The 26,333-nt window shown below is 38.4% G+C and overlaps 4 protein-coding genes across 12 annotated transcripts in view; 3 read left to right on the top strand and 1 right to left on the bottom strand.

Moving 5' to 3' along the window:
* Nucleotides 1–3,384: 3,384 nt before the first annotated feature.
* Nucleotides 3,385–7,923, bottom strand: LOC126372323 (uncharacterized). 7 transcript variants are annotated; one of them, XR_007567144.1, is made up of 5 exons: nucleotides 7,281–7,923; nucleotides 7,092–7,192; nucleotides 5,774–6,334; nucleotides 5,009–5,122; nucleotides 3,385–4,907 (listed from the first exon to the last, which is right to left on the bottom strand). XR_007567144.1 is itself a non-coding variant. In XM_050018024.1 (5 exons), exons 1-5 carry the CDS (start codon nucleotides 7,369–7,371, stop codon nucleotides 4,890–4,892), a joined length of 336 nt encoding a protein of 111 aa, XP_049873981.1. In that variant the 5' UTR covers nucleotides 7,372–7,923; the 3' UTR covers nucleotides 3,385–4,889. The 7 variants fall into 7 exon arrangements, 1 of the variants encoding a protein (XP_049873981.1); XM_050018024.1 differs by having other exon boundaries at nucleotides 6,323–6,334; XR_007567145.1 differs by lacking the exon at nucleotides 5,774–6,334.
* A 7,835-nt stretch (nucleotides 7,924–15,758) lies between these two features.
* LOC126372299 (SRSF protein kinase 3) lies at nucleotides 15,759–18,496 on the top strand. Its single transcript, XM_050017988.1, has one exon. The coding sequence runs from the start codon at nucleotides 15,889–15,891 to the stop codon at nucleotides 17,701–17,703; it is 1,815 nt and encodes a 604-aa protein (XP_049873945.1). The 5' UTR covers nucleotides 15,759–15,888; the 3' UTR covers nucleotides 17,704–18,496.
* Nucleotides 18,497–20,543: 2,047 nt separating this feature from the next.
* Nucleotides 20,544–23,355, top strand: LOC126372306 (divergent protein kinase domain 1C). 3 transcript variants are annotated; one of them, XM_050017998.1, is made up of 4 exons: nucleotides 20,544–21,065; nucleotides 21,239–21,345; nucleotides 21,634–21,821; nucleotides 21,998–23,355. In XM_050017998.1, the coding sequence occupies exons 2-4, from the start codon at nucleotides 21,306–21,308 to the stop codon at nucleotides 23,039–23,041; spliced, it is 1,272 nt and encodes a 423-aa protein (XP_049873955.1). In that variant the 5' UTR covers nucleotides 20,544–21,065; nucleotides 21,239–21,305; the 3' UTR covers nucleotides 23,042–23,355. The 3 variants fall into 3 exon arrangements, with proteins under 3 accessions (XP_049873955.1, XP_049873954.1, XP_049873956.1); XM_050017997.1 differs by having other exon boundaries at nucleotides 21,239–21,296; XM_050017999.1 differs by lacking the exons at nucleotides 20,544–21,065; nucleotides 21,239–21,345 and adding an exon at nucleotides 21,433–21,506.
* A 958-nt stretch (nucleotides 23,356–24,313) lies between these two features.
* LOC126372300 (glycogen-binding subunit 76A) overlaps nucleotides 24,314–26,333 on the top strand; it is a 67,125-nt gene continuing 65,105 nt past the window's right edge. The window contains exon 1 of the mRNA XM_050017991.1: nucleotides 24,314–24,482. The gene's annotated coding sequence lies outside the window, so the exon portion shown is untranslated. The remainder of the gene's footprint in view (nucleotides 24,483–26,333) is intronic.

Here is a 26,333-nt window from a genome sequence, read left to right on the forward strand (position 1 = left end):
GTACTTTTTTTTGTAAAAATCATAACAATCAACTTGTGTTGTAAGCTATATTAAAATACTAATTGCAAAAGAAATGTTTCATTGTGAGTCACACTAATTTAATTTGCAAAAGCTTTGGCCGAGTAAGTAAGCCTTCTAAAATTATTAAAATACCAAACACATCGTAAACCATTACTTTTGGACAGGTCGAGCTCTTGAACCTGTCTGATCATAATCCAAATGGATATCTAACTGAATAAATACCAAGTTTGCTATTACCACAGCTATTACGGACTCTCTGTACACCACAGACCTGCAGCTAAGAAAGACCACACACCACACGCAGGTCCGTGTTGCTCTATGACCGTACCCAGATATTTGCCTAGATACTAAGCACAGAACAGAAAATGTAAAGAGAACGTCTTATTGGCATTCTAAATTATGGCTGCCATCTGCCATCGATATCTGACGGACGATGATTCAGTTAACGTCAAAGGCAAGAAATATAATAATAAACCAAATCAAAGGCTTTGTCTGGTTTAGTTATATTAATATACCATGACACCAGACATTGGGTTGTATATTATGTACTCCTATCAATAGGTATAACGTTTAATTTAATATTATCGTGTAAACTTTACACTTTACACTGTAAAGGAATCAGATAAACAAACAAGATGAGTCAAAAACAAACTGAAACCACCTCGAGAGGAAGAAAAAGCATCGTTGTGGCACCGAGCAAGAACCGTGCCTCTATAGCGGGCATGACGGGTACAGAGGAAGCAGAGATCGTCGCGCAGATCATAGTGCCCAGCGACACCAAGTGGGGGTGGGTGGTGCTTGCAGCTGCTTTCGTCAATGTCTTCATTTTAGATGGCTTCGTGTTCACGTATGGCGCCCTCTTACCCGACATTAGTAAATCTCTTGCGATTCCCGATTCATTAGCAGCTATGATCAGCTCAGTACAAATTGGGTGTTACTTTATGTCAAGCCCAATCTCTTCTGCATTAATAAACAGATTCGGGTTTCGTACAGTCGGCATGGTGGGTGCGATAGTATGTAGTGTGAGTCTGTTTATATCAAGCTTTGCAAAGGATTTAGTAACACTAACGATGTTTTATGGTTGTTTTACTGGATTTGGATGTTCTCTCGTAAATATGAGTTCTTCATTGATCGTGGGATTCTACTTTCAAAAGATTCGAGCCTTAGCTCTGGCAATTGTGACATGTGGCTCGAGTGTTGGAATTACGGTATTGTACCCGCTCAATAATTTTTTAATAGGAATAGCTGGATGGAGCACAACTGTCTTACTCTTCGCCGGATTTCATGCATTAATATACTTTTGCAGTCTGACTTTCCGGCCGTTACCATCCGTAACTATTTCAAAAGTTGAAGAGGATGGAAACCCAACACGTACAGTGACGTACCTACCTAGTACGGTCCGTGTGCCGAGGCAGCAATCAATCAAAGGGAATATTCCCGATGCTGTCGCCCCCACGACCACACAGCGCATATTTGGGACAGTTGAGAGCACATATTTTCCTACTGCTGCTGCTGTAGTTCAAGAAGAAGGTGGTCCCCAACAGTTACGTGCAGGGACATCAACAGCGCCTACTTCCCCCCAAACTCGACCGTCCAGGTTGGTAATATCAGCACAAACTGGAGTCTCTCAACGCCAACTGAAACTTGTGCAATCAATGGTATCGAAAGCTCATGTACAAGAAGCGAGACCAGCGCCAGTACAAATTGACATAACTGTAAAAAGTCGTAAAAAGGCTACATGTTGTGGACGCTTGTGTAGCTGGGAATCAGATGCACCTGAATCACGGCCAATGTATCAAGATGATGTTTTTTACAATGGGAAAATAGAAAAGTTACCAGCTTATCAGAAGAGTAGAGCAGATGTACCGGAAGAAGAGAGAACGGGATTGGAGTATCAGATGGCAGTGACGCGTGCGGTGACGGTGGCTGACATCAACGAACGGCGCGGCGTGTTCACCACAGCCGTGCGCCGAGTGCTCGCCTCCATGATGAACCCCCAACTATTAAAAAGAAATTCTTTTCGACTTCTCGTCGCGAGTGCGACGTTGTCGTATGCGGGGGCGTTAGTGCCTTACATATTCTTACAAGATCGGAACTTGAAAGCCGGCGTGGACCCCGTTCACTGTGCATATTTTGTGAGTGTATTATCATTATCAAACTTCGCAGGTAAATTAATCCTCAGCTCGCTAACTATGAAATTAGATGTTTTACCAATTTACTATAGTTCATTAATGTTATCGGGAGTAATGACAATATTATCGGGAGTAAGCTACACTTTAGTGTACCAATATTTATATAGTATTCTGTTCGGTTTTGGGATTTCCTCTATAACATGTTTGAGAAGTGTTGTAATAGTAACGGTATACGGTCTGGAAGCTTTAACAAATGCCACTGGTATAGTAGTAATGTTTATTGGTATAGGAAATTTTTTTAGTACTCCACTAGCAGCCGCAGTCAAAGATGCGTATGGTTACGACTACGCGTTTTATATGTCAGGCTTGCTTATAACAATAGGCGCTCTTCTGGCGACCCCCATGAGGTGTTTCGCAAATAGAGAAGATAAAGCTGCGGTTGCTAAGTAATAAACACCTTGTCAAACCCGATTTAGTTATACGTACATACTCTGAATAAATACGTGCTACTTCCCAAACACAACGTTTTTCTTAATTAGCGTTGATCTTCCTACCTACGTAAAGTAATAGAATATAGTACTCTGTACTCTTAATCCCTAATAGATAGATCCGCTAATCCGCGCCGGATGTCGCTATGACAACTCATGGAAGAAAATGCCGATGACGACGCGACGCTACCCTGAGTACAGTCCGATTCCGATACAGTACCTTTACCGAGGTAACCAGGTCACAGTTCAACATTCAATAAAGAAACTAGTGATACTTAGGTATAAAACAAAATAAGCATAATCGCCATACTTTGTTGTTTATCTTAAGGAACATTGTATATACTGTACCATTATTGGATGTAGTTTTGAGTTGGACGTAATTCATTTATTTTTTTCAACTCACTTGCTCGTAACGTAACTATTTTATTACAGTTTTTTTTTTCCTATCACCACCTTCAGGTTTCTTCAGGTTAGGTAAGCGGATCCTGTGAAAAACGGGATAACGCTAGGGAGATGATGATGATGATGACCACCCTATCACGTCGGTGTAACAGAAAGCTCGGTGAGGTGTGCGTACTTAGTTCATTTTGCGATGGATGTACCCTAGATTACCTCAGTTGAGATATTATCGTGAGCTTACGTTACGTTTTTTTATGTTCAAGTGTCATGATCACTCATATTTTAAAGGAAGTTGAATTATCTGCAAGTAGATATCTCAATATCTAACATGAATATTGAAAAGCGCGGGAAACTTCCGAAATTGGCGGTCGTGTTTTTTAGTGAAAATTTAATTTAATTGATTTCGTGTGGGTTCAGTGGAGTATTTCTGTATTATTTTATCTGTTAATTCATATTTATATATATTCTTCTAAAATACTTGCTGCTGTGTAGTGGTAAGTGAGTTTTTCTTTTTACTATGGGGGTTGATCCCCCCGACGACCCCGGTGGCGACCGGGATCGTCATCGTGTCCCTCATGTAGGGATGGAAGTTATTGTTGACGATACTTCGTCAATGGATACGGAGGACGGGTGCTCCTCTCAAGTCAGAAAACGTGTAAGACCCTTGAGAAAGATTTGCAAACATTGCAACAAAAAGCGCAAAAGTAAAAATGGTAAAAACGTTTCGGGTGTAGACAAGTGCAATTGCAATTCTGACGAAGACAATTCTCTTTTATCAACAATACCTGATCCTCCACCTCCACCACCAACAGTCACAGTAACTAATCAGCAAACCCAGCAGCAACAGCAAGTTGGTAGGAAATATGTTTCTTCCGACCTAGCACCCTATGTGGTGCACATTCAAAAGGAGCAGTCTACTCCTGACGATCCTGTTTCACTGCATCCCATTCAGTTTGGTAGCGTTCTAAAGAAAAATATGATTAAAAACATAGTGAACGGTAGCTTGAAACGGATCGGCAGAAATAGACTATCCATGGCCTTTTCCACATATTCTGATGCTAACGCTTTTATTGAAAATCCTTGCCTTGCCAGCCATAGTTTGAGAGCTTTCATTCCAACCTTTATTATCACACGGATGGGTGTTGTCAGGGGTGTCCCTGCTGACTGGCCTGAGGATGAGATTTTGGATAATGTGAGTGTCCCCATTGGTTGTGGGAAAGTTCTTAAAGCTAGGAGAATTAAAAGTAAAAAAATTATAAATGGGTCTCCAGAATTTACTAACACTGAAACAGTTGTTTTAACTTTCGATGGACAAGTACTACCAAAACGTGTGTTTATGTGCTATACTCCATTGACTGTCGACTTGTACATTTATCCAACCATTCAATGTTACAGCTGCTGCCGTTTTGGTCATACAAAGGCTCAATGCCGCTCCAAGCCTCGCTGTTATAAATGTGGGCAAGGTCACACTGCCGAATCTTGTTCAGTAGAACAAGAGGATGGATCATGCTGTCTTTGTTCTGGTTATCATTTTGCCACTAGTAAGGCTTGTCCTGAATTTTCCCGACAAAAAAATATCAAAGTGTCAATGGCTCAAAACTGCATCTCATATTTAGAGGCTTCCAAATTACACCCCGTTGTCTCCAAATCTTTTGCTGACGTTCTTAGAACTTCGCAACATAAACAATCTCAAGATGAGGCTGCTAACCCAGCAGCTCGATTGTCCCCATCTTCCAGCTCATATAAAAAAACAGTTTTCCTTAAGCCTCGTGCTCCTCCTACGCCTTCGGCTGGGTATGACCGGGCTGCACATGCATCTCTAATAAAAGATTATGATATACCTCTATCTTCACCAAATGGTTCTGCTCTGAAAAATGATAACTCAGAAAATGATAAATCAAACCAACCCATAGCGAAATTAATTTTGTCTCTTATTGAGCTTTTGTTTAAATCCAGTTTAATTCCCACCAATTCTATACCGTCCCACGTTGCCCAACTAATTGAAAACACTGTGTCTATCAATCCCAATAATGGATCAGGTACTCCTACAGTGGAATTGTAGAAGTGCTGCTGATAAAAAACCTGAAATAATATTTTTAATTAATAAATATAATCCTTCAATAGTCTGTCTCTCAGAGACATGGCTTTTGCCTGAATATTCTTTTAGAATATCAGGTTTTAATATTCTTAGGAAGGACAGAGCTAGTGATGCGCATGGTGGTGTTGCCATCCTTATCAATAGTTCTGTTCCTTACAAACAAATATCTCTTCCTCCTGTAAATAATGGTGTTGAAGCCATTGCTATCTCTGTAAATAATGTGTGTATAGTTTCTGTATATATTGCTCATCCTACTTTAGCTTTGTATAGTGATCTCACTAATATATTAAAATGTATACCAAGCCCTTTTTTAGTACTAGGTGATTTTAATGGCCAGCACCCGGCATGGGGAGGTTCATCTAGACATATTTTTTATGGAGAAGAAATGTTGCGAATTTTAAATTCTCTCAATCTCTGTATTTTAAATGATGGTACTCCTACTCGGCGTACTGGCCCTGACGAGGGCCCTAGTGCTCCAGATCTCTCTATATGCACGCCTAATCTTGCTTCTATTCTTTCGTGGTCAGTTCACCCTTCTACTTGTGGAAGTGACCATCATCCCATAACTATTAAGTTTCCTTCGTTACATCCAATGATAGCTCCGAAACCTACTCCCCGTATGAAATATAGATTACCTAGTGATTGGTCTGCATTTAGTCAGCAAGTTGACAGTAAAGTTTCAAACCTCCCTTCTGTCTGTATGGGTAATGAGATGGCTTGCTCTGAGGCTCTTGTCAAAGTCATGATTGAGGTTGCAGATGCTTTATTCCCAATTAAAGTGGGCGGCTCCAGAAAAATCCCCTGTCCACCTTGGTGGGACAACGAGTGCACAGAGGCTATAAAAAGAAGGAGGGAAGCAGAAAGGGTTTATTCCTGTTTAATGACATCTGTGAACTATGAGCTTTACTGTCAAGTGGCACGGGACACTCGTAAATTTTTGAAAAAGAAGAAGTTTGAGGGATGGAGAAGATTCTGTAATAATATTTGTCCAGATGTTAATGTTTCTGTTGTTTGGCAAAGCGTTAGGAGATTCAGGATGGGTGTTAATCCATCATCTAGAGGCTCTTTATCTTCAGAGCTAGCTGAACAATTCCTAGATAATCTAGCTCCTTCTTCAGTTCCTGAGTTACAAATTCAGTGCTTGCCAACTTCAATTTCTAATAATTTATCAGGATTAAATTCACCTTTTTCCATGTCTGAAATTAAAGGCATTTTAACAAGTTTAATTGACACGTCACCCGGTCAAGACGGTATACCCTATTCCTTTTTCTGTAACAGCAGTGATAAAACTTTAAATTACTTCTTAAATATTATAAATTCTATTATGTTGTCTGGCAACATTCCTCTCTCATGGAGGTCCCAGTTAGTAATACCTATCTTAAAACCAAAGAAACCTCCTTCTGACGCTTCTTCTTACCGACCTGTTGTTTTATCTTCTGTACTGGCCAAATTGGCAGAACATTTAGTCAAAAATAGGCTAGAATGGTATTTAGAAAGCAATAGATTGCTCTCTGAAAGTCAGTTCGGCTTCAGAAAGGGCAGAAGTACTTCTGATAGTTTGAGTCTGTTTATGACTGACATTAGACTGGCATTTTCAAAAAATGAATCCATCCTCTCTGCTTTTTTAGACATTAAAGGTGCCTATGATAATGTTGTTATTTCTATTCTTCATAAGAAATTAAAATCATTAAATGTTCCGGAAATGCTCACTTCATTTATTATTAGAATGCTGTCAGAGAGATCTATAAGTGTTACACTAGATGGGTCCCAGATATCTAGAGTTGTTTGGCAGGGATTACCTCAAGGCTCAGTGCTGAGCCCTTTACTATATAATGTATATACTTATGATTTAGAGGATTCCTTAAGTAACTCAGTTAATATTTTACAGTATGCAGATGATCTTTTATTGTATTGTTCAGGTAAATCTGTTTCTAATTTATGTAACACACTTACAACATCTCTTGGTATATTGAAGGGTTGGATGAATGATAATGGCTTAGAATTATCCGTTTCCAAAAGCAATGTAGTGCTTTTTTCTCGTATGAGATCTCCCCCTGAAATTAATGTTTTTTATGATAATATCCCCATGCCTGTAAGTTTACAATGTAAATTTTTAGGAGTTATACTGGATTCCAAACTTACTGGTATCCCACATTGCAATTATATTGAGGCTAAATGTGAACGGAATCTTAATATTATTAAATGCCTCAGAGGTGTATGGTGGGGCGCTCATCCTACTTCTCTGAGAATCATTTATAATGCACTAATCAGGAGTGTGATTGATTATGGATCTTTTTTGCTGGAACCATGTAGTGCTGCTGCTTTAAATAAACTAGATAAAATACAATCGGTAGCTTTAAGGATTGTTCTGGGCGCAATGAAGACTAGCCCTATTAATGCAATGCAAGTAGAGTGTGTTGAACCCCCTTTACAACTGAGGCGGCAGTTTCTTTCAGATAGTTATTTATACCGTTGTTTACAACTAGGTGACCACCCACTTTTAACCAAGCTAAAAATCCTCTCTGAAGAAGTCAACTCCTCAAGTTACTGGACTCATAAATGCACTCCTTGTTTAATTAATAGTTATCAAAAATTACTGTCAATTGATACGCCAATTCATAACTCAATATGTTTCCCTCTTTACACCTCAAACTATGAAGCCCTTGTTTATAAACCTGATGTTCGTTTAAACTTGGGTATAACTAAACAAACTTTTGAGGCATCCAATGTTTTCAATTTCGTTCTAGACACGGAATTTGACAATAGCACTGACAGTTGGCATCATGTTTTTTTTTTTTTTTTTTTTTTTCTTTTTGGCATGACGCGGTTTGCGTATTTGCCACCGACAAAACGAGGAAACATTTCATAAAAATAAAAGGAATTTAGTAAAACATGAATTTAGGAAGAAGGATCAGAGGATAGGGATATATAGGATAGGATTATAATTTTATATCATTAACACAGATAAATATGGATAAGAATTTATATATATCAAAGTTATTATATGAAAGAAGAATCGGGATACTAGTAGGTAAAGGGATATTTATAGAAAGTAAATTACGATATAAAAAATTTGTGTTATTAATAGGACAAGCAAGAAATATGTGGTTAACATCGGCAACGTCCAGCCCACAGTCACATATAGCACAGTCTATTATACCAAATTTAGCGAGTTGAGCTGGGCTACAAGTGTGTCCTAACCGCATACGGATAAGACAACTTGTAGCCCTTTTACTAAATTTAAATCGGAAAAACCACGGTTTGGAAAGTAAGGTAGGTTGGATTAAAGCATAAAATTTGCCTTTGCTTCGACTACTTTTCTTCCATTCGTCTTTCCAGGCATCGTGGAGAAACGAAGCAGGAAGTGCCATTAAGTCATGGGAATAATTTTTGTAGGGCACCATGTCACCACACTCTATTGCATCCTTAGCCAGATGATCAGCTCTATCATTCCCACCAATGCCACAGTGACTGGGAACCCAAGCAAACACCACTGAAAAGCCTAATAAATGGCACCTGTGAAGAAGCTTTCTGATTTCTATAATGATGGGATAAACTATTTTTGATTTAAAAGGAAATTTAGCCAAAGCCTGAAGAGCACTTAATGAATCAGAGAAAATAACCGTTTCTTTAAGTTTGACCGTCAAAATATAATCAACGGCTTTAAACAGACCAAAACATTCTCCTGTAAATACTGAAGTTTCGGCAGGAAGTTTAATCTTTTGGACTATGTTAAATTGTTGATGGAAAACGCCAACACCAACACAGCCACTTTGACACTGTTTCGAGGCATCAGTAAAAATGTGGTGAAAATGAGACCAATCGCGTTCCTTGACAAAATTGAAAGAATGTTTCGCCTCTGGTTGATTCTTACTTATTCCAATATTGAGATGAATGGAAGGGGTTAATATTAGGGAAACGAAGCTACTACAAAATAGAGGGTAAACTACAGTTTGATGAGTAGGTGCTTTAAGGTAAATAAACTTTTGATAACTTTTGACTAAACAAGGGATTGATTTATGTGCCCAATATGTCGTCGAGTTGACATCGTCAAACAGTTGTTCTAACTTACACCGTAGAGGATGATTTACCAACTGAAAGGCTCTGAAAATAAATTTATCCGATTGATACTGTCGGCGTAAGAATAAAGGAGAATCATTACATTCAATTTGAAGACAATTAATGGGGCTAGATTTCATAGCTCCACATATTATCCGTAACGCTTTAGACTGAATGGTATCCAGCTTTTCGAATGCAGTGCTATTACCAGGAGCCAGTACAAAAGAGCCATAATCTATTACACTTCTAATGATAGCATTGTACAAAAGTTTAAGAGTAAATGGATGGGCACCCCACCATACACCTGACAAACATCTTAGAATATTTAGATTACGTTCACATTTACCTACTACGAAATCACAGTGGGCCTTCCCTGTTAAGTGGGTATCCAAAACAACACCTAAAAACTTAACTTCATTCTTAACCGGGATAGAATGGCCATCATAGTAGACAAAGAAAGGAGGAGGAGCTCTCTTTCTGGTAAATGCCATAACGGAACTCTTAGATGGGGCTATCTCAAGGCCATTTGAATCAAGCCATGTTTTAAGACCAGAGAGAGCAGAAGATAAAGAGGAACACGCAACAGGTATATCACGATCTGTGCAATAAAGCAACAAATCGTCAGCGAATTGAAGAATACTTATCCTGTCCCCGATTGAGGATTCTAAATCGTGGGTGAAAATGTTATATAATAAAGGACTCAATACAGATCCCTGTGGTAAACCCTTCCATACTAGTCTTGAGGCTGAGTTAGAGTTATCAAGAGGCAAATTAATACACCTCTCAAATAACATATTATAAATAAAATTGGACAGAATATTTGGGACATTCAAAGCCCTAAGTTTAGACAAAAGGATTGATAAATCAACACTATCATAAGCAGACTTAACATCTAAGAAAGCCGCTATGACGGAATGGTTAAGCGTAAAAGCTAATCTAATGTCAGTCACAAATATAGCAATGTTGTCAATCGTGCTTCTACCCCTTCTAAAACCATACTGACTGCTACCCAACAACTTCCCACTTTCAATGTACCATTCAAGGCGTATCTTAACCAGATGCTCTGCAATCTTCATCAGAACTGAAGATAAAGCAATGGGTCGGTAATTGGTAGCCTCAGAAGGATCTTTATTTGGTTTGATAATGGGGATTATTGTTTGGATCTTCCAAGCAGATGGGATATTACCAGTGATTAGAATTGAATTGATAAGTTCAAGAAAGTATGAAAGGGCCCTATCATTTAAATGACTCAAGAAGGAATACGGGATCCCGTCGCAGCCTGGGGCAGAATCTTTTACCTGTGACAGAACACCCTTGAGCTCGTCAAGAGAAAAAAGACTGCCGATACCAAAAGTAGTCGGAGATATAGCCGGTAATATAATGTTCTGAGGCACAAAAGGAGGCGCCAGCCGATCCAAGAAAGGATCAACCAAAGAGGAAGGAAGGAAACCTGAATAAGTATCTCGAAAAGCGGATCTAAATCTTCTGATATTCTGCCACACTAGGGATGGCCGAGAATCAGGAGACAGAGCCAAGCAGAATTCCTTCCAACTTTCATACTTCTTTTTCTTAAATAACTTTCTAGTTTCTTTCATAATTATAGATAATGAATTAAAATTTTCATCTGTAGACAATTCACGGTACATTATTTCTGCTTCCTTTCTCCTTCTGATAGCTTCTGTGCAATCACTATCCCACCACGGAGGGGATGGGATGTAATCAGAGGGTCTGCTTTTTATTGGGAAAATTTCATCGGCGACTTCAATAAATGCTTTGGCAAATGCTTCAGCACATTGTGTTTCAGAGTCCTGATCAACTTTGGGAAGAGAGTAAATTCTACTTTCCAATATAGAACTAAAAGTAACCCAATCCGCGTTACTAAGATTATGTTTTAGAAAGGAAGAACGCTTAATACTAGGGGTCAACCGGAATGGAAATGTGAGAGATATTGGGTAATGATCACTACCGTAAGTAGATGATAAGGGGCTCCAGCTAATTGTAGGGGCTAGAGATGGAGAGCAGATAGTAAGATCCGGAGCACTAAAACCTTGGGCAGGAGAAGTTCGACGGGTTTGAGAGCCATTATTTAATATACATAAATTGTGGGAATCTATAAGATCCAAAATATGGGAACCATAAGCATTTGGTGCAGAACTTCCCCAAGAGGGATGTTGGGCATTAAAGTCGCCTAATAAGACGAACGGCCTAGGTAAAATAGATATGATAGAATCTAGTTCACGAAACACTGCTGAACAAGGTTTAGGTATATATATAGATACAAAACAAATATTATTTACAATAGCTGCAATCATAAACAAATTGGTACTATGAGAAGGAAGAATAAAATGAGAAAAATTAAGAGGATGACGAACAAGTAGAGCTACGCCGTCATGACCATCAGATCTATCTTCTCTGAGGCAAGCGTAACCTGAAATCTTAAATGTATATTCAGGTTTCAGCCAGGTTTCCTGTAAACCTATTATAAAAGGTTTATATTTATTTACAAGATGAACAAGTTCATTTTTTCTAGCATTAATGCTTAGACAATTCCACTGCAGTGCAATGGCCAACTGGTCCATTAACGGATGGTGTTTTAGAAAAAGTGTCAAGTAAAGACGCAGCGTTGGACGGTACATTATTATTATTAACATTACATTGGGACAATAATTTAATAAGAGCCGTAATTAAATCTGTGATTGACATTTCAGATGTATTATTATTTTGGATGATCGCACATCCATTGGAGGGTGCAGGCATATTCCTATCAGCAACCAAGGCAGCGTGAGCTACCTTATCGTAGCCAACTCCGGGTTTAGGTAAAGATTTTCTTTCGGTAAAAACAGTTTTCTTGTACGAGAAATGATTATTGCTGGTATTGGAAGGTTGACTGACATTTTCTATGGTACTACGAGAAGCCGAAGCCAAAGGCGGCACGCTCGGAGATGACAATAAAGCATCCGCATACGATAACCGAGATATAGGCGGGTGAAGCTTAGCTGCTTCAAGATACGACAGGCAGTTCTTAGCCATAGATTCTTTTATAGACCTTTGTCTTTCAAATTCTAAACATTTTTTGCTATTTGCAAAGTGAGGACCTTTACATAAGCAACAATAAGCTTGTTCTTCTGACACTGCACAACTTGCTCCTGAATGTCCTTGACCGCATTTGTAACACCTTGGCCCAGAATGTGCACGACAGTTATCTTTGACATGACCAAAGCGGCAACAATTGAAACATTGTATTGTCGGGAAAATGTACAACTCTACAGGTAAAGAAGTATAACACATAAAAATGCGCTTGGGCAAAATTTGTCCGTCAAAAGTTACCACCACTGACTCAGTAGCTTTGAATTCAGCTTTACCTTCAGTAATTATTTTGCGTCGTATTCTTCTAATTTTTAATATTGGGCCGCAACCAATCGGAACATTAATGTTTGCCTGGACTTCATCATCTGACCACTCTGATGGCACACCACGTACAATACCAACCCGTGTAACGGAAAAGGATGGAATGAAAACTTTGTAATTTTGCTCTACTACAGCTGGATTATTCAGAAATTGGTTGGCATCCATGTATTTTGAAAACGACAAAGAAAGCCGATTTCGGCCAATGCGTTTCAGGCTACCATTTATGATACTTGGCACAGAATGATTCTTAAGGAATTTGCCAAAAGTAACTGGATGCAGTGAAACACTGTCCTTGGGATCAGTTTGCTGTTTTTGAATGTGAACAATATAAGGAGCTGCATCGGATTGTACAAATTCACCTCTTGAAATGGGATTTGTTAAAGACTTTTCAGGGTTGCTTAGGAATGGTTCCGGTTGTTGGCTAGGAGATTGAGTGGCGGTGACGACAGGCCTGCTATGAGGAATTGTATGAGGAGCTATAAATTCAGTCGACTCTAAAGTAGTGGAGCATTGACACTCATCATCTCTATTAACCATGGTATTTCCGTGTTTGCGTTTATGTTTGCGACTTCGCTTATTGCAGTGACTACATACTGAAGTACGAGCAAGACGTTTACGAGATTTACACGTACTGCGATCAACGGTTATGGAGCCATCAGTATCCATGCCCGTATCCACGCTAGACTCGTCATTTTGGGATATAGTTACAGTGTGGCTTACATAAGGTGGGTGACCAGACCCGCCCGGGTCTGGATCCCCCACGGGATCCATAAGAAAAATACAATAAAAGACTTACCAAGAGTCCAGTATATATATGACACAGAAACTAAAGAAATAATAAAATATATACAAAAATAACAATTTATAGAACACTATACACAATATTTATAGATCCTACTGATCCAAATCTTACAGAAATCTACTAAAATTAGAAAATTAACACAAAAAGCCAAAAAACACGACCGCCAAATTCGATGTTTCCCGCGCTTTTTTCAATCATGTTTTTAGTGATGCGTCCAAACGATCCACAGATAATAAAGTAGGTGTTGGCATATATCACTCACAATACGATATAGTTCAAAAGATTAAATTACCTCCTGAGAGTTCTGTTTTTACTGGTGAAGTTTTTGGTCTGTATAAAGCGGTTGAGTATGTACTTTTAGCTAAACTTAGGAAAACTATAATCTTTTCAGACTCAATGAGCGCTCTACAATCTCTATCTAAATTTTTATTTAAAACAAAACTTATTAGTCCATTGATAATAGAAACCAGAAACATGATTGTTCAGTGTGCTGCAAAGGGATTTTCGATTATTTTTGCCTGGATTCCGGGACATAGGGGTATCCGTGGAAACGAACAGGCTGATAGGCTTGCTAATGACGCCATTGATTGTGGAGATATGGCTTACTATAAAATCTACCCTCATGACCTTCTTGCTCTACCCAGAGTGTATCTACGTGATTCGTGGAGGGAAGTGTGGTCTGTCAGTTCTCAAACAAAAGGAAAATATTTCGCATCTATCCAACGTGAAATTCCTGCAAAACCCTGGTTCTCGCGGTTGCTGTTGGGCAAGACGGCATCGTGCATCCTGACTCGTATGAGATTAGGTCACGTTTGTACGTCTGCTCATCTAGCTAAATTTCATATAGTGGACAGTGCTTTATGTGAGTGTGGTGAGGTGGAGGATGTGGATCACATCTTCCTGAATTGTCCTAAATATGATAATGTTCAACTTTTTCAGGGACTTACACATTTACACATTCCTTTTCCTACTTCTATCCAGATCCTTTTATCTTCAAATAATCCTTCAGTCTATCGTTTATTAAGTATGTTTATTAATACTAATGATATTAAAATTTAACTTCCTCTTTTTATTATTATTTTATTATTATTCCTCTCCTGATCCTCACCTTTTCCAAATTCCGTTCCTATCCGGTATATTTTATTATTGAAAAGTTTCCTCGTTTTTAACGACTGCACAGTAACAACATGAAAAGATAATTATTATTGAAGACTAACTCACGATTTATCACTCAAGATTTGTCATTGGCGCATCGCTAGCCGCGGAAGCCAGAAGAAAAAAAAAAAAAAAAAACATGAATATTAACTAGATTAAAGTTAAAAGTTGCGAAACGATGGAATTTATATGGACTATTAATTTACCTGCACTTTTATCGTTTAAGCAAATGGGCATATAATTTAAAAGTATTTTAATGATTTAAAATATTATTAAATAGAATTAATATAAATTATTTATAATTGTAAATGTTAAACAACTAATTAATTTATTTAAAAAGTAAGTAAACAGAAAAGGCGGGAACGGAAGTGACAATTACGCGGCGAGAAAAACAAATGAATAACGGGGTTGGATTGGTTCCCCGACCGACTTTTCTAGGAGACGTTGGTTGTGGAAAGAATTACGATGGAAATTTATAAATAGTCGATAAAGTCACCCAATTACAGTGTTTTCTTGAAACACTCTTACGTCCAGAAATTAAGGAATGAAAATAGTAAATAATAGTTTCGGGCAATTTATATCTTTCTATTCTTTGCAGACACTACTTGGACTACTGCGTAAGCTGTGTATGGTAGCGTAGCTACGACTTACGACCACTTCGGATCCGTTATTGCACAGAGTCGGAACGGATTAGAATCGGAGTAGAGTCACGTCACGATATAAGTCCCGCGGCTGAAAGCGCCGGCGTAGCAGTATACCTACTTTGCCAAATTTGTATAGAAAATAAAGCAATACGACGGAATCTTGACGGATCCTAAGTGGCCGTAGACTCATAGCTGTAAAAGCCGTACCTAGTACTGCTACATATGAAGGAGACACCCTAAAATCCGCGGACTTGTTTCGTGGTACCTATGGTTTTTAATTTACTGCGAAAACGCCTTAGTACTTTTTTTTGGAGTTTTGGTCTTGGTTGCAGAGATTTTTAAGCCAATTTTTACCTAAGCACAGATAATATAGAGTTTAACATAATATTTATTTATTTCATATGGCAATACAATATAGTGTGTTCCAGTTTCTGGCACATTTTTTGTCTCGTTTTTTCACCAGAGAAAATATATAAACCTGTCTTATTAGCACTTACAAATGTTAACATTTTTACTCATAATTTGGAACACAGCACCAGTCGTTCTCAACTTCTCGTTCTTGTTCGAGCGAGCCGAGCGCATTTTGTTCTGCGACCGGCCGCCATACTCAAACAAAAAGATTGAAATGAAAAGATAAATTTTGTATTTATTGAAAGTTATTGTGAGTGTTTTAATTTACTAAATGAGTTCTAAATCAGATGTAAATAGAAGAGTGCTCGCCATTCAGGCGAAAAAGAAGCGTCACAAATTGGGAAAAAAGAAAAATCGTGACGAGGAACACGGTACTGGTGGACAGGGAAACGGGGTGCGCACCCAGAATCAAAGTAGGCTGGAGCCCACACATAGCTCGTCCAACGAGACGATCGAGGAGGACGAGGACGAGCAGTACGCTAGCGACGACGAGGAGCAGGAGGACAGCGCCGACTACTGCAAGGGCGGCTACCACCCTGTGCGCATCGGGGACCTTTTCCTCAGCCGCTACCACGTCACTCGCAAGCTCGGCTGGGGACACTTCTCCACCGTCTGGCTGTGCTGGGACCTCGTTGATAAGCGATTCGCCGCCCTTAAGGTAGTCAAGTCAGCACCTCATTTTACCGAGACTGCTCTTGATGAGATCAAAATATTGAAAGCAGTCCGTGACAGTGACCCCACCGACCCTAAGCGGAACAAGACTGTTCAATTACTGAATGACTTTAAGATAACAGGTGTGAATGGTACCCATGTTTGCATGGTGTTTGAAGTTCTTGGTCATCACCTCCTAAAATTGATTCTTAAATCGAACTATAGAGGAATCCCACGAGAAAATGTTAAAACCATCATAAGACAAGTGTTGGAAGGTTTGGATTACCTGCATACTAAATGTAAGATAATTCACACTGATATTAAGCCTGAAAATGTGTTAGTTTGTGTTGACGAGACATATATTCGAAAACTGGCAGCGGAAGCTACTGAGTTACATTCCTTGGGCTTGAGGTTGCCCAACTCACTTATAAGTACTGCTCCAAAAGAATTTCAAGAACAAGTTGTCACTGCAAAAATGAGTAGAAATAAAAAGAAAAAGTTAAAGAAGAAAGCTAAACGTCAGTCAATGCTACTCAAGAAGCAGATGGAACAGATTGAAGAGATGGAGGAGCAGAAGAAACTTGAGACCAGTGAGTCGGCACCAATGTCACAGGACAATGATGACTCTCCACAGACTCCAGAAGAGGCTAGTGTGATTGAAACAACTCGTTTGGAAAATGAAGGCACTGTGAATGGATGTGCTGATTCTCCTAGAGCTGATGATGAAGCATTTGATGCAGACGCCGATGCAGTACAAGTTCGAACTAAACAATATGGTTGTGGAGATGATGCTGGGACACCTATGTCAGAGGGAGAAACAACTGACACACCTCCATCTTTTAATTCTCAGTCTACAAAAGGCAAATCTGTAAGCAAACAACCAGATCCTGCATTTGATGTCTGTGAACTTGAAGTAAAAATTGCAGATCTGGGTAATGCTTGCTGGGTACACCGACACTTCACTGAGGATATCCAGACAAGGCAGTATCGTTCCCTGGAGGTATTGCTGAGTGCTGGGTATGGGACTTCTGCAGACATTTGGAGTACTGCTTGTATGGCTTTTGAATTGGCCACTGGAGACTATTTATTTGAGCCTCATTCTGGAGATGGGTATAGTAGAGATGAAGACCACCTTGCTCATATTATAGAATTGCTAGGTGATATTCCGAAGCGTATAGCAGCTTCAGGAAAGTATTCTAAAGTGTTCTTTAATAAGAAGGGAGAGCTGAGGAACATAACAGGGCTGAAACCATGGGGTTTAGTGTCTGTGCTTACGGAGAAATATGAATGGAGTCAAACAGATGCTGAAGAATTTGCAGATTTCTTGAAACCCATGTTAGACTTTGATCCTAACCGACGAGCCACGGCGTATGAGTGCCTTCAGCATCCTTGGTTAAAGCAAGCTGCACCTGAACAAAAAGAGTCTGAGGAATAATATACACTGCTCTCTGTCTCTATTCAAAGTTGAAGGTTCATAAAATCTGTCGTGTTGATACATGACCTATCAGTGTTTTACATTTTAATCAAAGTTTATTTGTGAATTTCTTTTGTGAATAATTTGTATTTAGATTTGTTTGTTAGCAGTCCTTGATTTGGAAAATATTTTGTATGCAACAGTTGGGATGCTCCTGATCCTAGTTTCCCTGTACCTTTGGTAGTGATGTATATAATACACACTACTGAAGTTGTTTGTGGCAGTATGGTTGAATTTTAGTAATTGGCATTAACTTAGACCTACTAAATTACCCAATCTGTACAGATAGCTTTAGGAAAAATTGTGATGTATGACATGTAGACAATATAGATTTGTCACATTAATCTTTTAGGAATTTATTAGTTGACATAGCTCTGCACTAAACCACCTAGGAAGTGAGGAAACTAATGTAATAAAGTCATGCATGCATACTGTAGCCATCAGGTAGTATGTTCACATAGTTTAAGTTTGTGTTTTATCACTATCACAATAAAAAATCTCATAATGTAAACTTTAGGAATAAGACAGTATTTGTAATGCCACACCTCCGAGACTGCCTTTTTATATTTCAATGAGTCATCTAAATTTAACAATGGCTGGAATGCAGCTATGTAAGTGGAGGCAGTGACAGTGTCCTCAAAACCAAGCTAAGAATTGTATTATTTATTATAGTAGATCCCAATTTACATGACCATGATTTGTATTAATTATATCTGCAAATTTACATGAATAAAATGTCAAAACGAGCTTGTTATTGTGGATATTTTATTGAAAAATAATAGGTATGCACTGCAACTTAAATCACAACATTCTCTAGAGAAGATTTCAAATTGAGGATTGCAGTTACAAAAACCATTGTCTATCCATGTTGAATAATTATGTTAAGGGTTATCCTTATTGTTTTGATCACAATTGTCATACTAGTGCAGATGTTTGATGACCAGCTGGAAATGAAGATTTTAGAGAACTTTCTATCTCAGTCCTAATATTTTATTACGCACATTGTCTAGGCGCGACCGGAAACTCTTCAAAAGACCTAACTGGCAGCTCCCACCATGTCATTGTATTGTATACGTGCAACAAGGGAACATTGGCGAGAAATAGATACGACGACGTCACGGTAACATGCACACATTGAAAGCTTCAATTGGCGGTATATCCAACCACATGCGTAAAAAGGAGAAGTTCCAGGCGGTTGGATTTGACGATAATAGAAAAAGTCCGATAATGTAGGTACCTACATAACTGTTAATTCAAAATTGTACTGAGATGATGTTTTTGAGGTTCACCATAATAGTTCTAGCTGTGTTGTGACATGTCCTAATTAAGCTGAAAAACATTTAGGCGAAAATTAGGTACGCCCCAACAGGCGTTAATTCATTGATGTATAATATGTTACTAATTGGTCAGATTTCGTCTTTTCTGGCATTACATAGCATCACGCCTGTATCCCCGAAGGGGTAGACAGGAGGGGAGGTCTGATTTGATTTTGAAAAATAATGAACATTATGCGTTTTTTGTCATATAGAACTTATTTAAAGTAATACAGGGTGTTCATGTCATCGTAACGAAAACTGAGGGTGATTCTGAGTTGCAATCAAGTGGAATTTAACGTCGCAAAAGTATGGAACGGAAAATAATTTAAAAAAATACAAACATTTTCCGATATACTTGATATCAGCTCAGAATCACGGTCTGACTTCATTCAGTATTCGTTACGGTGTCCTAACCTAACCTAACCTAACACTGTATAGGTACCTATGTAAGAGATTGATAAAAATAAAACTTCGCCTTTCCAGCAACACGCTCGCCCCCTGTTACATGGGACTTAAAACATAACTGGCATGGAGTGGGTGTATGTACCTATATACTATACACCTCTCCCTACCCCTTCGGGGATACAGGCGTGATGCTATGTTTGTTTTACAATAACACTGCCAATCGAGTGATGTAACTTATTAAACCTACTAGGCATACATACAATATAAATAACACTTCACCTGTATATTTATCAAAGCAAAAAGAAATTCAATAAAACTACATAAATGCATTAATTTTGTCGTTAGGTCATTGATCTACCACCAACTAACTACCTACCTACCACTCTATATTATCGTAGCATAGGAAAATAAGATTGAATTTAATCATTTTACACTGATTTCTACTTCTAGATTAGCGTCTTGACCCAGTCATCTCGCCTGATACATCTCGTCGGTTTATCGTGTCGCGCGCGGTATGCGGACAGCATGCTATGAGTGCGTCGCTAATTTCATTGGTTTGTTTACTTAGTTTTAAATTGGTCTATGTTATGTACCAATCTACTTTCTCCCTTTATTCCTCCGAGATCTTGTCCAGATTGTGTATCTGATGATGTTAATAAATGTCCAGTTAGTAGGTACTCGCAAGTTGGCCACATGTTTCTAGAGCTGGATATTTGCAAAAAGAAAAGATTAGGATATTCTTGCGTTTACGGTAATTAAATTTACTTCCGGTGTTCGAGGAACCACAACAGCTAGTGGATGTATGGCATGAAAAATAAGTTGCACTGAAAAACTTTATTGACAAGAGTAGACTGTTTAAGCGACAACACCTTTGCCAGCAAATTGTATTTATTTGGTATTTATGATATTTGTCATGTTCAGGCACATGTCAGTCAAATAACACATGATTTGGCTGTATGTATGGCTATCCTTTCTCTAAGCCGTATGGGCTATGTTCCCTTTGCCTGTTCTACGGACTAAATAGCATAAAAAAATGCAGTCAAAGTCAGTTAATCAGGGGCTTTTTGGCGGGAGGCGGGAACGGGACAGTTGCTTTCTTCATTGAATAATCTAAATAATTAATACGAAGTGGTGTTTTGTGGTTAATGATCGCATTAAGTTAGTCGGAAGACATTCGCGAGTGTTATTATATTGGAGTATTCAATAAACAAAGTGTATCTGCCTATTTTCTCTTCGTGTCAGGAAGCCGCTTCATAACTCAAAAGTTTATGCGGACTTTTGAGTTAATTCGTTTGGGGTTCGGAGTAGGAGTCTACTCCGAGGGTGGGGGCTTAGGTTTCATCATCATCACCTTTCATCATTTCATTAATCATCAAGAAAAAAAATACGTCAGACATGGCTGTATGGGCATAGTTCCCTTTGCCTTACCCTTCGGGGAAAACCAAACCAAAAAAAAAAAAAAATCAGTTAATCAGCTGTTCTGCCTTAGCAGGTTTTGTACATAACTTATTAAAAAACATGAAAATGAGTTCGAATTTGCAGTTTATGTTAAACATAATATTTTATTTCGTTTGGTCCTACCCTAAGCTTTGATTTATAATGGTGAGTTGAAGTTATAGAATAAGATAGGTAAATAATTCTCGATTTTTGGTTGTAGTTATGTTATTGCTGCAGTTTACGACACTGTTTTAGCATAGTAAATTAGTAACTTATACATCAATGGTTTTAACAGTGTGTCAATAAATTATGTAGCTATAAAATTTATGATTTTACAGGGAGGTATGAAAAGCAGTCAACCTATCTGCCTTCTATGTACACAAAACACAAAGCTCAGTTACATATATGATACATTATATTTGTATTCCTTGGTCCTATAGTAAAAGTAAGTATACATAACAAAAAATACTGTTCTATAAGATTTCAAATAATGTAGATTTTAATGATTCTTGTTTTTGTAGCACTTACCCATGCTTAGGGAAACTCAGAAAGAGAAAATTTAAATCGAAAATTTTCTGACTCATGGACAGGAGAAGGAAGCCTATTGTGCTTATTTTATTCGTTTGTATATGTCCTTACTTAAGTCTGTGCAATAATGAATTATTGATTGATTGAATCATTTCTATTTATATAAATTTTAAGTTTTTCATATTGAAATTATATTATATTTCAGGTTACAAGCCGAACTCAATCATGAGAGGGTTAAGGCATCAGTTGCTTTGTAGACTGACATCTAGTTGGATTAAATACTTAAAGCGAAGGTCAACTGTGGGGTTGTTCTGTATTTTTCTTCTTCTGATACTGATGAGATGGAAGCTACTCTGCTCAAACATGCAGCCTCTACAGCACATACAGAATGTGGTAAGTATGCAAGTCGCTGGAATTTATATTGTCTAATAACTAATAATTATTATCTGAAACTAAATAGCTTCCTGCTTTAAAAGTTTAAATGTTTTAAACAAAGAATCTATTCCCAATCACGTCACATGTTAATTGTAAACATTGGTAAAATTACATAGCATAGTTTTCCTTTTCAGTGTAACAGCTACACAAGTGGTAACTCAGTGGGAAACCTGTGTGGAGATCTGTGTCAAGCAAGTGGAGTGCCTTCCCTCTCCTGCCACAACTTCTACCAGGAAAAGGAAGCCGTCTTCTCTGGAGCCTGGGGGAACACCAGTGTGGTATTCAAGTCAGCAAAAAGATCCAATGATGGCGATCTCCTGTACTGGTTAGATGCTTCCAAAAAGAGAATATATCCCACTGAGGATGATTTCTCAAATATGATCAAGAATCAAATAAAATCAAAGTTTAATATTGTGATCAATGAAATTGATGCACATAAAATGTCCTATGTTGTAAACAGTGCTAAATGGCCAAACAGACATACTGAAATGGAAAATGTGTGGTCACTCATGCAAGATAATGAATACCTTGCATTGGTTCTGTATGACAAGTTTGCTGTATTCCCTAAACTAGTAGGCAGTTGTGGTACCCTGTACGCTGTGCAAAAATTAAATTCCATATCTGGTTTCTGGCATCTGATGACTATGTACGATAGCCAAGAAGAGTGGTTAAAAAGAATTAGAATAGCAATTCTGATATTAGACTTTTTGATGCACTTAGAAAGTGGTCTTCCTGAGCCAGTGCTTATTTGTAATGTCAAAATGAACCACTTTGGCGTGACTGACGACTTTAAGAGAATAATGTATCTAGATTTAGATTCAGTCCATCCCCTAAGTATAGCTAATAGGATGACGGGCGATAGTTCTCAATGTAAGCGACACAGTGATTGTGATTATTTGAATTGTCGGTCCTTTTGTAACTTGATTAGTAGGAGGTGTGAGCATGGGGTGGCGAATAACAATCTGCAGATAGTGTGTGAGAGAATATTCCTAGGGTGGGTGATGTCGGGGCGGGTGATGGTCCCGGGGCTGCTGCTGGGCCCGCGCGCGCCGCGCGTGCTCGTCGAGCTGCTCGAGCTGTGCGCCAACCCCGCCAACGAGCGCGGTACACCTCGCTCGCCCGCCACTAAAGAAATACGAAAGAGGCTGTACGATCTACTTGTCCACATGACATATTAGTACACACGTCTGTGATAATTTTGCTCCTTACACGATTTCTAGTCATTAGTGTGTAGGTAGGATGTTATAAACAATTACAACGTTTCAGCTTTAATATTTTTGTGATGTTCTTTTTTATTATTTTAGGCCTAAGCTTTTATTATTATTATAATCCATACTGTTTACATATTTTATTTTATATAATTGTATCAGTTAAACATGTATCACCACTAGATGGCGTTAGTAGCACTATACACATTTTCCTAAAATTTTACTCAATATCCTGTCTTCTATCTAAAAAACAATAAATAAATGAAAAACTATTATAATATTAATTAGTCTATTACTTCATTTAATTGTAAGTTCATGCTTAATCGTTATTATCGAATTATAATTTCCAGCTAGGCGCGGTTACCGTGTACCGCGAGCGCTGCTGGCCATATTTTTATAAAATGCGGTTGTCATTGCGGTTTTGTAAGGCTGCAAACTGTAGATCTGTTTAACCTCCTAAGGTGGAGATTTCCAGACACAATAGTTAAACAATGGGATTTGGATTTTAAAAGAACATTCGGTCTTACGTCTAAAGTTTATATAGGCAGGCCTCAAATCATCCGTCGAAAGGGGACGGAGCAAACTCCATCACCGGTAGTCCACTGCCGGTTATTTGGTGGAGAAACCTTAGACCACACACAATCTAGAAAAGTTCGTTTCCTAAATTAACCGAATCGGGAATCGAACATTTTCTTCTGGTGTTATCGTCTAGTTGTAAGTAAGCCAGGATAAAATTTTGGGAATATTCTCCATAATCATCATGCTTTACAAAACCGCAAGTAGGTATTACTCATTTTATGAGTTTTTAATGGTCAACATTCGAATTCTGGACTCAGGAACATTCGAATGTTGCCACCGCTTTCGAGCATGTAAGAGAAATCGACTAAGGGATTATCTACGTCCTACATAATCTCTTCTCTCGTGTGGAATGTGATGAACTCTGTGGGCCAATGATCGACCTCACCAATCCAGGTCCCGCAATTTCAAAAGTGACTGCAAGATTTCTGATGACATGTGGCTTGGCTTACACCAATAGGAATTTCGGATGTTTGTTTCAGTTACGTAGGTAGGTATCTACCTAATACGAATATTAGTGGGAAGATAGGTAATAGAGGGTGAGTTGTAGGAAGGTGACAAAACTTGGGCAAAGGTGGCAGAGGTCATGCGAAGATTGGCAGTAGCAGTGCGCGCTTATACGCATGCGCGGCGGTGACGGGCGACCTTCTCGCGTCCTCCGTCGCCGCCAGTCGACTGGGCTCGCGTCCGCGCCACTTCGCGCGTCTCATGTAAACAGCACTGAAAACTCTCACTTTCGCTTGTTATCGTCGCGCTGGACTACGCGACCACTTTGTGTTGTGATGTAGCTTCCCTCTTTTGGATTTTGAAGTCTGCAAGTCTTCAGCGAGCAAAGGTTTGTCTATTCTTATACTTTATTTACCTTTTTTCAGTAGGTACCTGGCTACCTACTTATCTAGGTATTTAACATTCTTATTCGTTATCTAACTGATTAGCCGGTTATAATAGTTAGCTGTAGTTTTTCTTTCCAGAAAAGTCGTTTTAGTTAAAGAGTTATCAGGAAATCGTGAGATCTCACGCCGGTGTACCCATATGCGTAGGTAGGTACCGACATAGGTGACATGACCTTGACCTGTTACCTGTAGGTCAATGTCCGGCAACGTAGTGTTTGTAAATAGGTAACATTTCTGTCCATTAATTTAATCTTATCTACAAATATGTGACTAATGTTGCGTCATTTTATTGTTAATGTACCTACCTAGGTATGTACAGAATAAAATTTATAAACATTACATGCTAGAGTCATGTATTTTAAAGTTTGGGTCATTTCATGATTCGTTGATCTGGTGGATGATATAAGTGCGTGGGACCGGCGAGTTCACCGCATGATTATTGCATTAATTTCAGCTAGAAACAAGAAAGGTTAACTTAATTTGACATACCTACTTATTCGGAATTGCATAAAGCGGTTTTAACGCATTATCTTCGAGATAACCTACCTATTGGGTAGGTATGCTTTTTGCACGATACGATCATTTTTGTAGCATATGCGTAAGGTTAAAAAAGACTTGCTAAGATGTTGTTACAGAGTAGGGAAAAAGATACTGAGCAGGGAGGTTGTCTTAATAGTTCTTTAGGAGACATCCAGAAGGTTGTAGGTATGTGTAGGTACCTACCTATTTTATTTAGATTACCTATGGTTAGCTTAGGTGGTATGTTACACAACATTAGATAGGTATGTGTGACGTAGGTACCTAATGACCTAGTAACAAAGAATGGGCACAGGTTTGACTTCTTGACCTACATAATAATGTCTATGAATAGGCTAGTATCTAATTAATCAAATCAGTTACTTTTTACTAAACGCCAAAACACGAATTTACCTACCTACCTACTAAGGAATTTGTAGTAAAAAGCATATTGTGACGTCATAGAAAAAGTGATAAAATGTCGGACTCATTATTACGTTTTTCATAAATTCATAAATAGGTAAGTTAAATAGAAAAAATAAAATGTTTATCGTTAGTTTTAGATCTGTCTTTATTTAGTAATCAGAATTTAATAATTTATCACCCTTAACGACTTTTCTCTCAGCGTTTTTCGAGTTCGATTATATAACATTGTCCGGCCAAGTAGTTAATGCCATCTGCGGCAAATCTACAATAAGTCACGTCAAAAAAAAAAAGATTATATAACACATCCACTTATTTTGTTCACTTATATAACACTTATAATGTGCCATGAAGTGGGATACTTAACAAAGCTGTTTGTTTATGTACAAAAATATGGATAGATTTTTGTGCACCTAGGTTCAAAATGTACTATTCAAGGCGTACGCGGTGGTCTATGGGACACCAATTCCCTAAGGTCTTTGTAGCAGCACGAATTCAACCAATCATTAAGTACTTATTTGATTTAAATTATATTCACTGGATACGGAAGAGGTTGAGACGTCAGCGACAATAAATTACAATCAAAGGGCGGGAGCTGCGCACGAGTGTTTAACAGGGGTGTACTTCTATATCCTATACTCTCCTAACGGCATTTCTGAAGATGCAAAAGACGAAACGTAAATAATAAAATCATAAAGTAAAACCGCAGTCAAATAATTAATTTATTTCATTATCTTCAACGAGGGACTTTCCAAGGAACGTTTTTCAGAATCAGTATAGATGGCGCTATACAGTTTTTCTTCGTTTCACGTTCAATTTTCATGGATAACAGACATATGCATCTTTCATCTTTG

The sequence above is a fragment of the Pectinophora gossypiella genome, chromosome 14, assembly GCF_024362695.1.
Source record: "Pectinophora gossypiella chromosome 14, ilPecGoss1.1, whole genome shotgun sequence".
Lineage (NCBI taxonomy): Eukaryota > Metazoa > Arthropoda > Insecta > Lepidoptera > Gelechiidae > Pectinophora > Pectinophora gossypiella.

Coding starts and splice junctions, on each gene's coding strand:
- LOC126372323 (XM_050018024.1), bottom strand. CDS start 7,371: ATGAGCGCCCCACCATACACCTCTGAGGCATTTAATAATATTAAGATT. Junction 7,193..7,280: donor AATTGCAATGTGGGATACCA/GTAAGTTTGGAA, acceptor CATTAATTTCAG/GGGGAGATCTCATACGAGAA.
- LOC126372299 (XM_050017988.1), top strand. CDS start 15,889: ATGAGTTCTAAATCAGATGTAAATAGAAGAGTGCTCGCCATTCAGGCG.
- LOC126372306 (XM_050017997.1), top strand. Junction 21,297..21,633: donor TACACAAAACACAAAGCTCA/GTTACATATATG, acceptor ATTATATTTCAG/GTTACAAGCCGAACTCAATC. Junction 21,822..21,997: donor TACAGCACATACAGAATGTG/GTAAGTATGCAA, acceptor TTTCCTTTTCAG/TGTAACAGCTACACAAGTGG.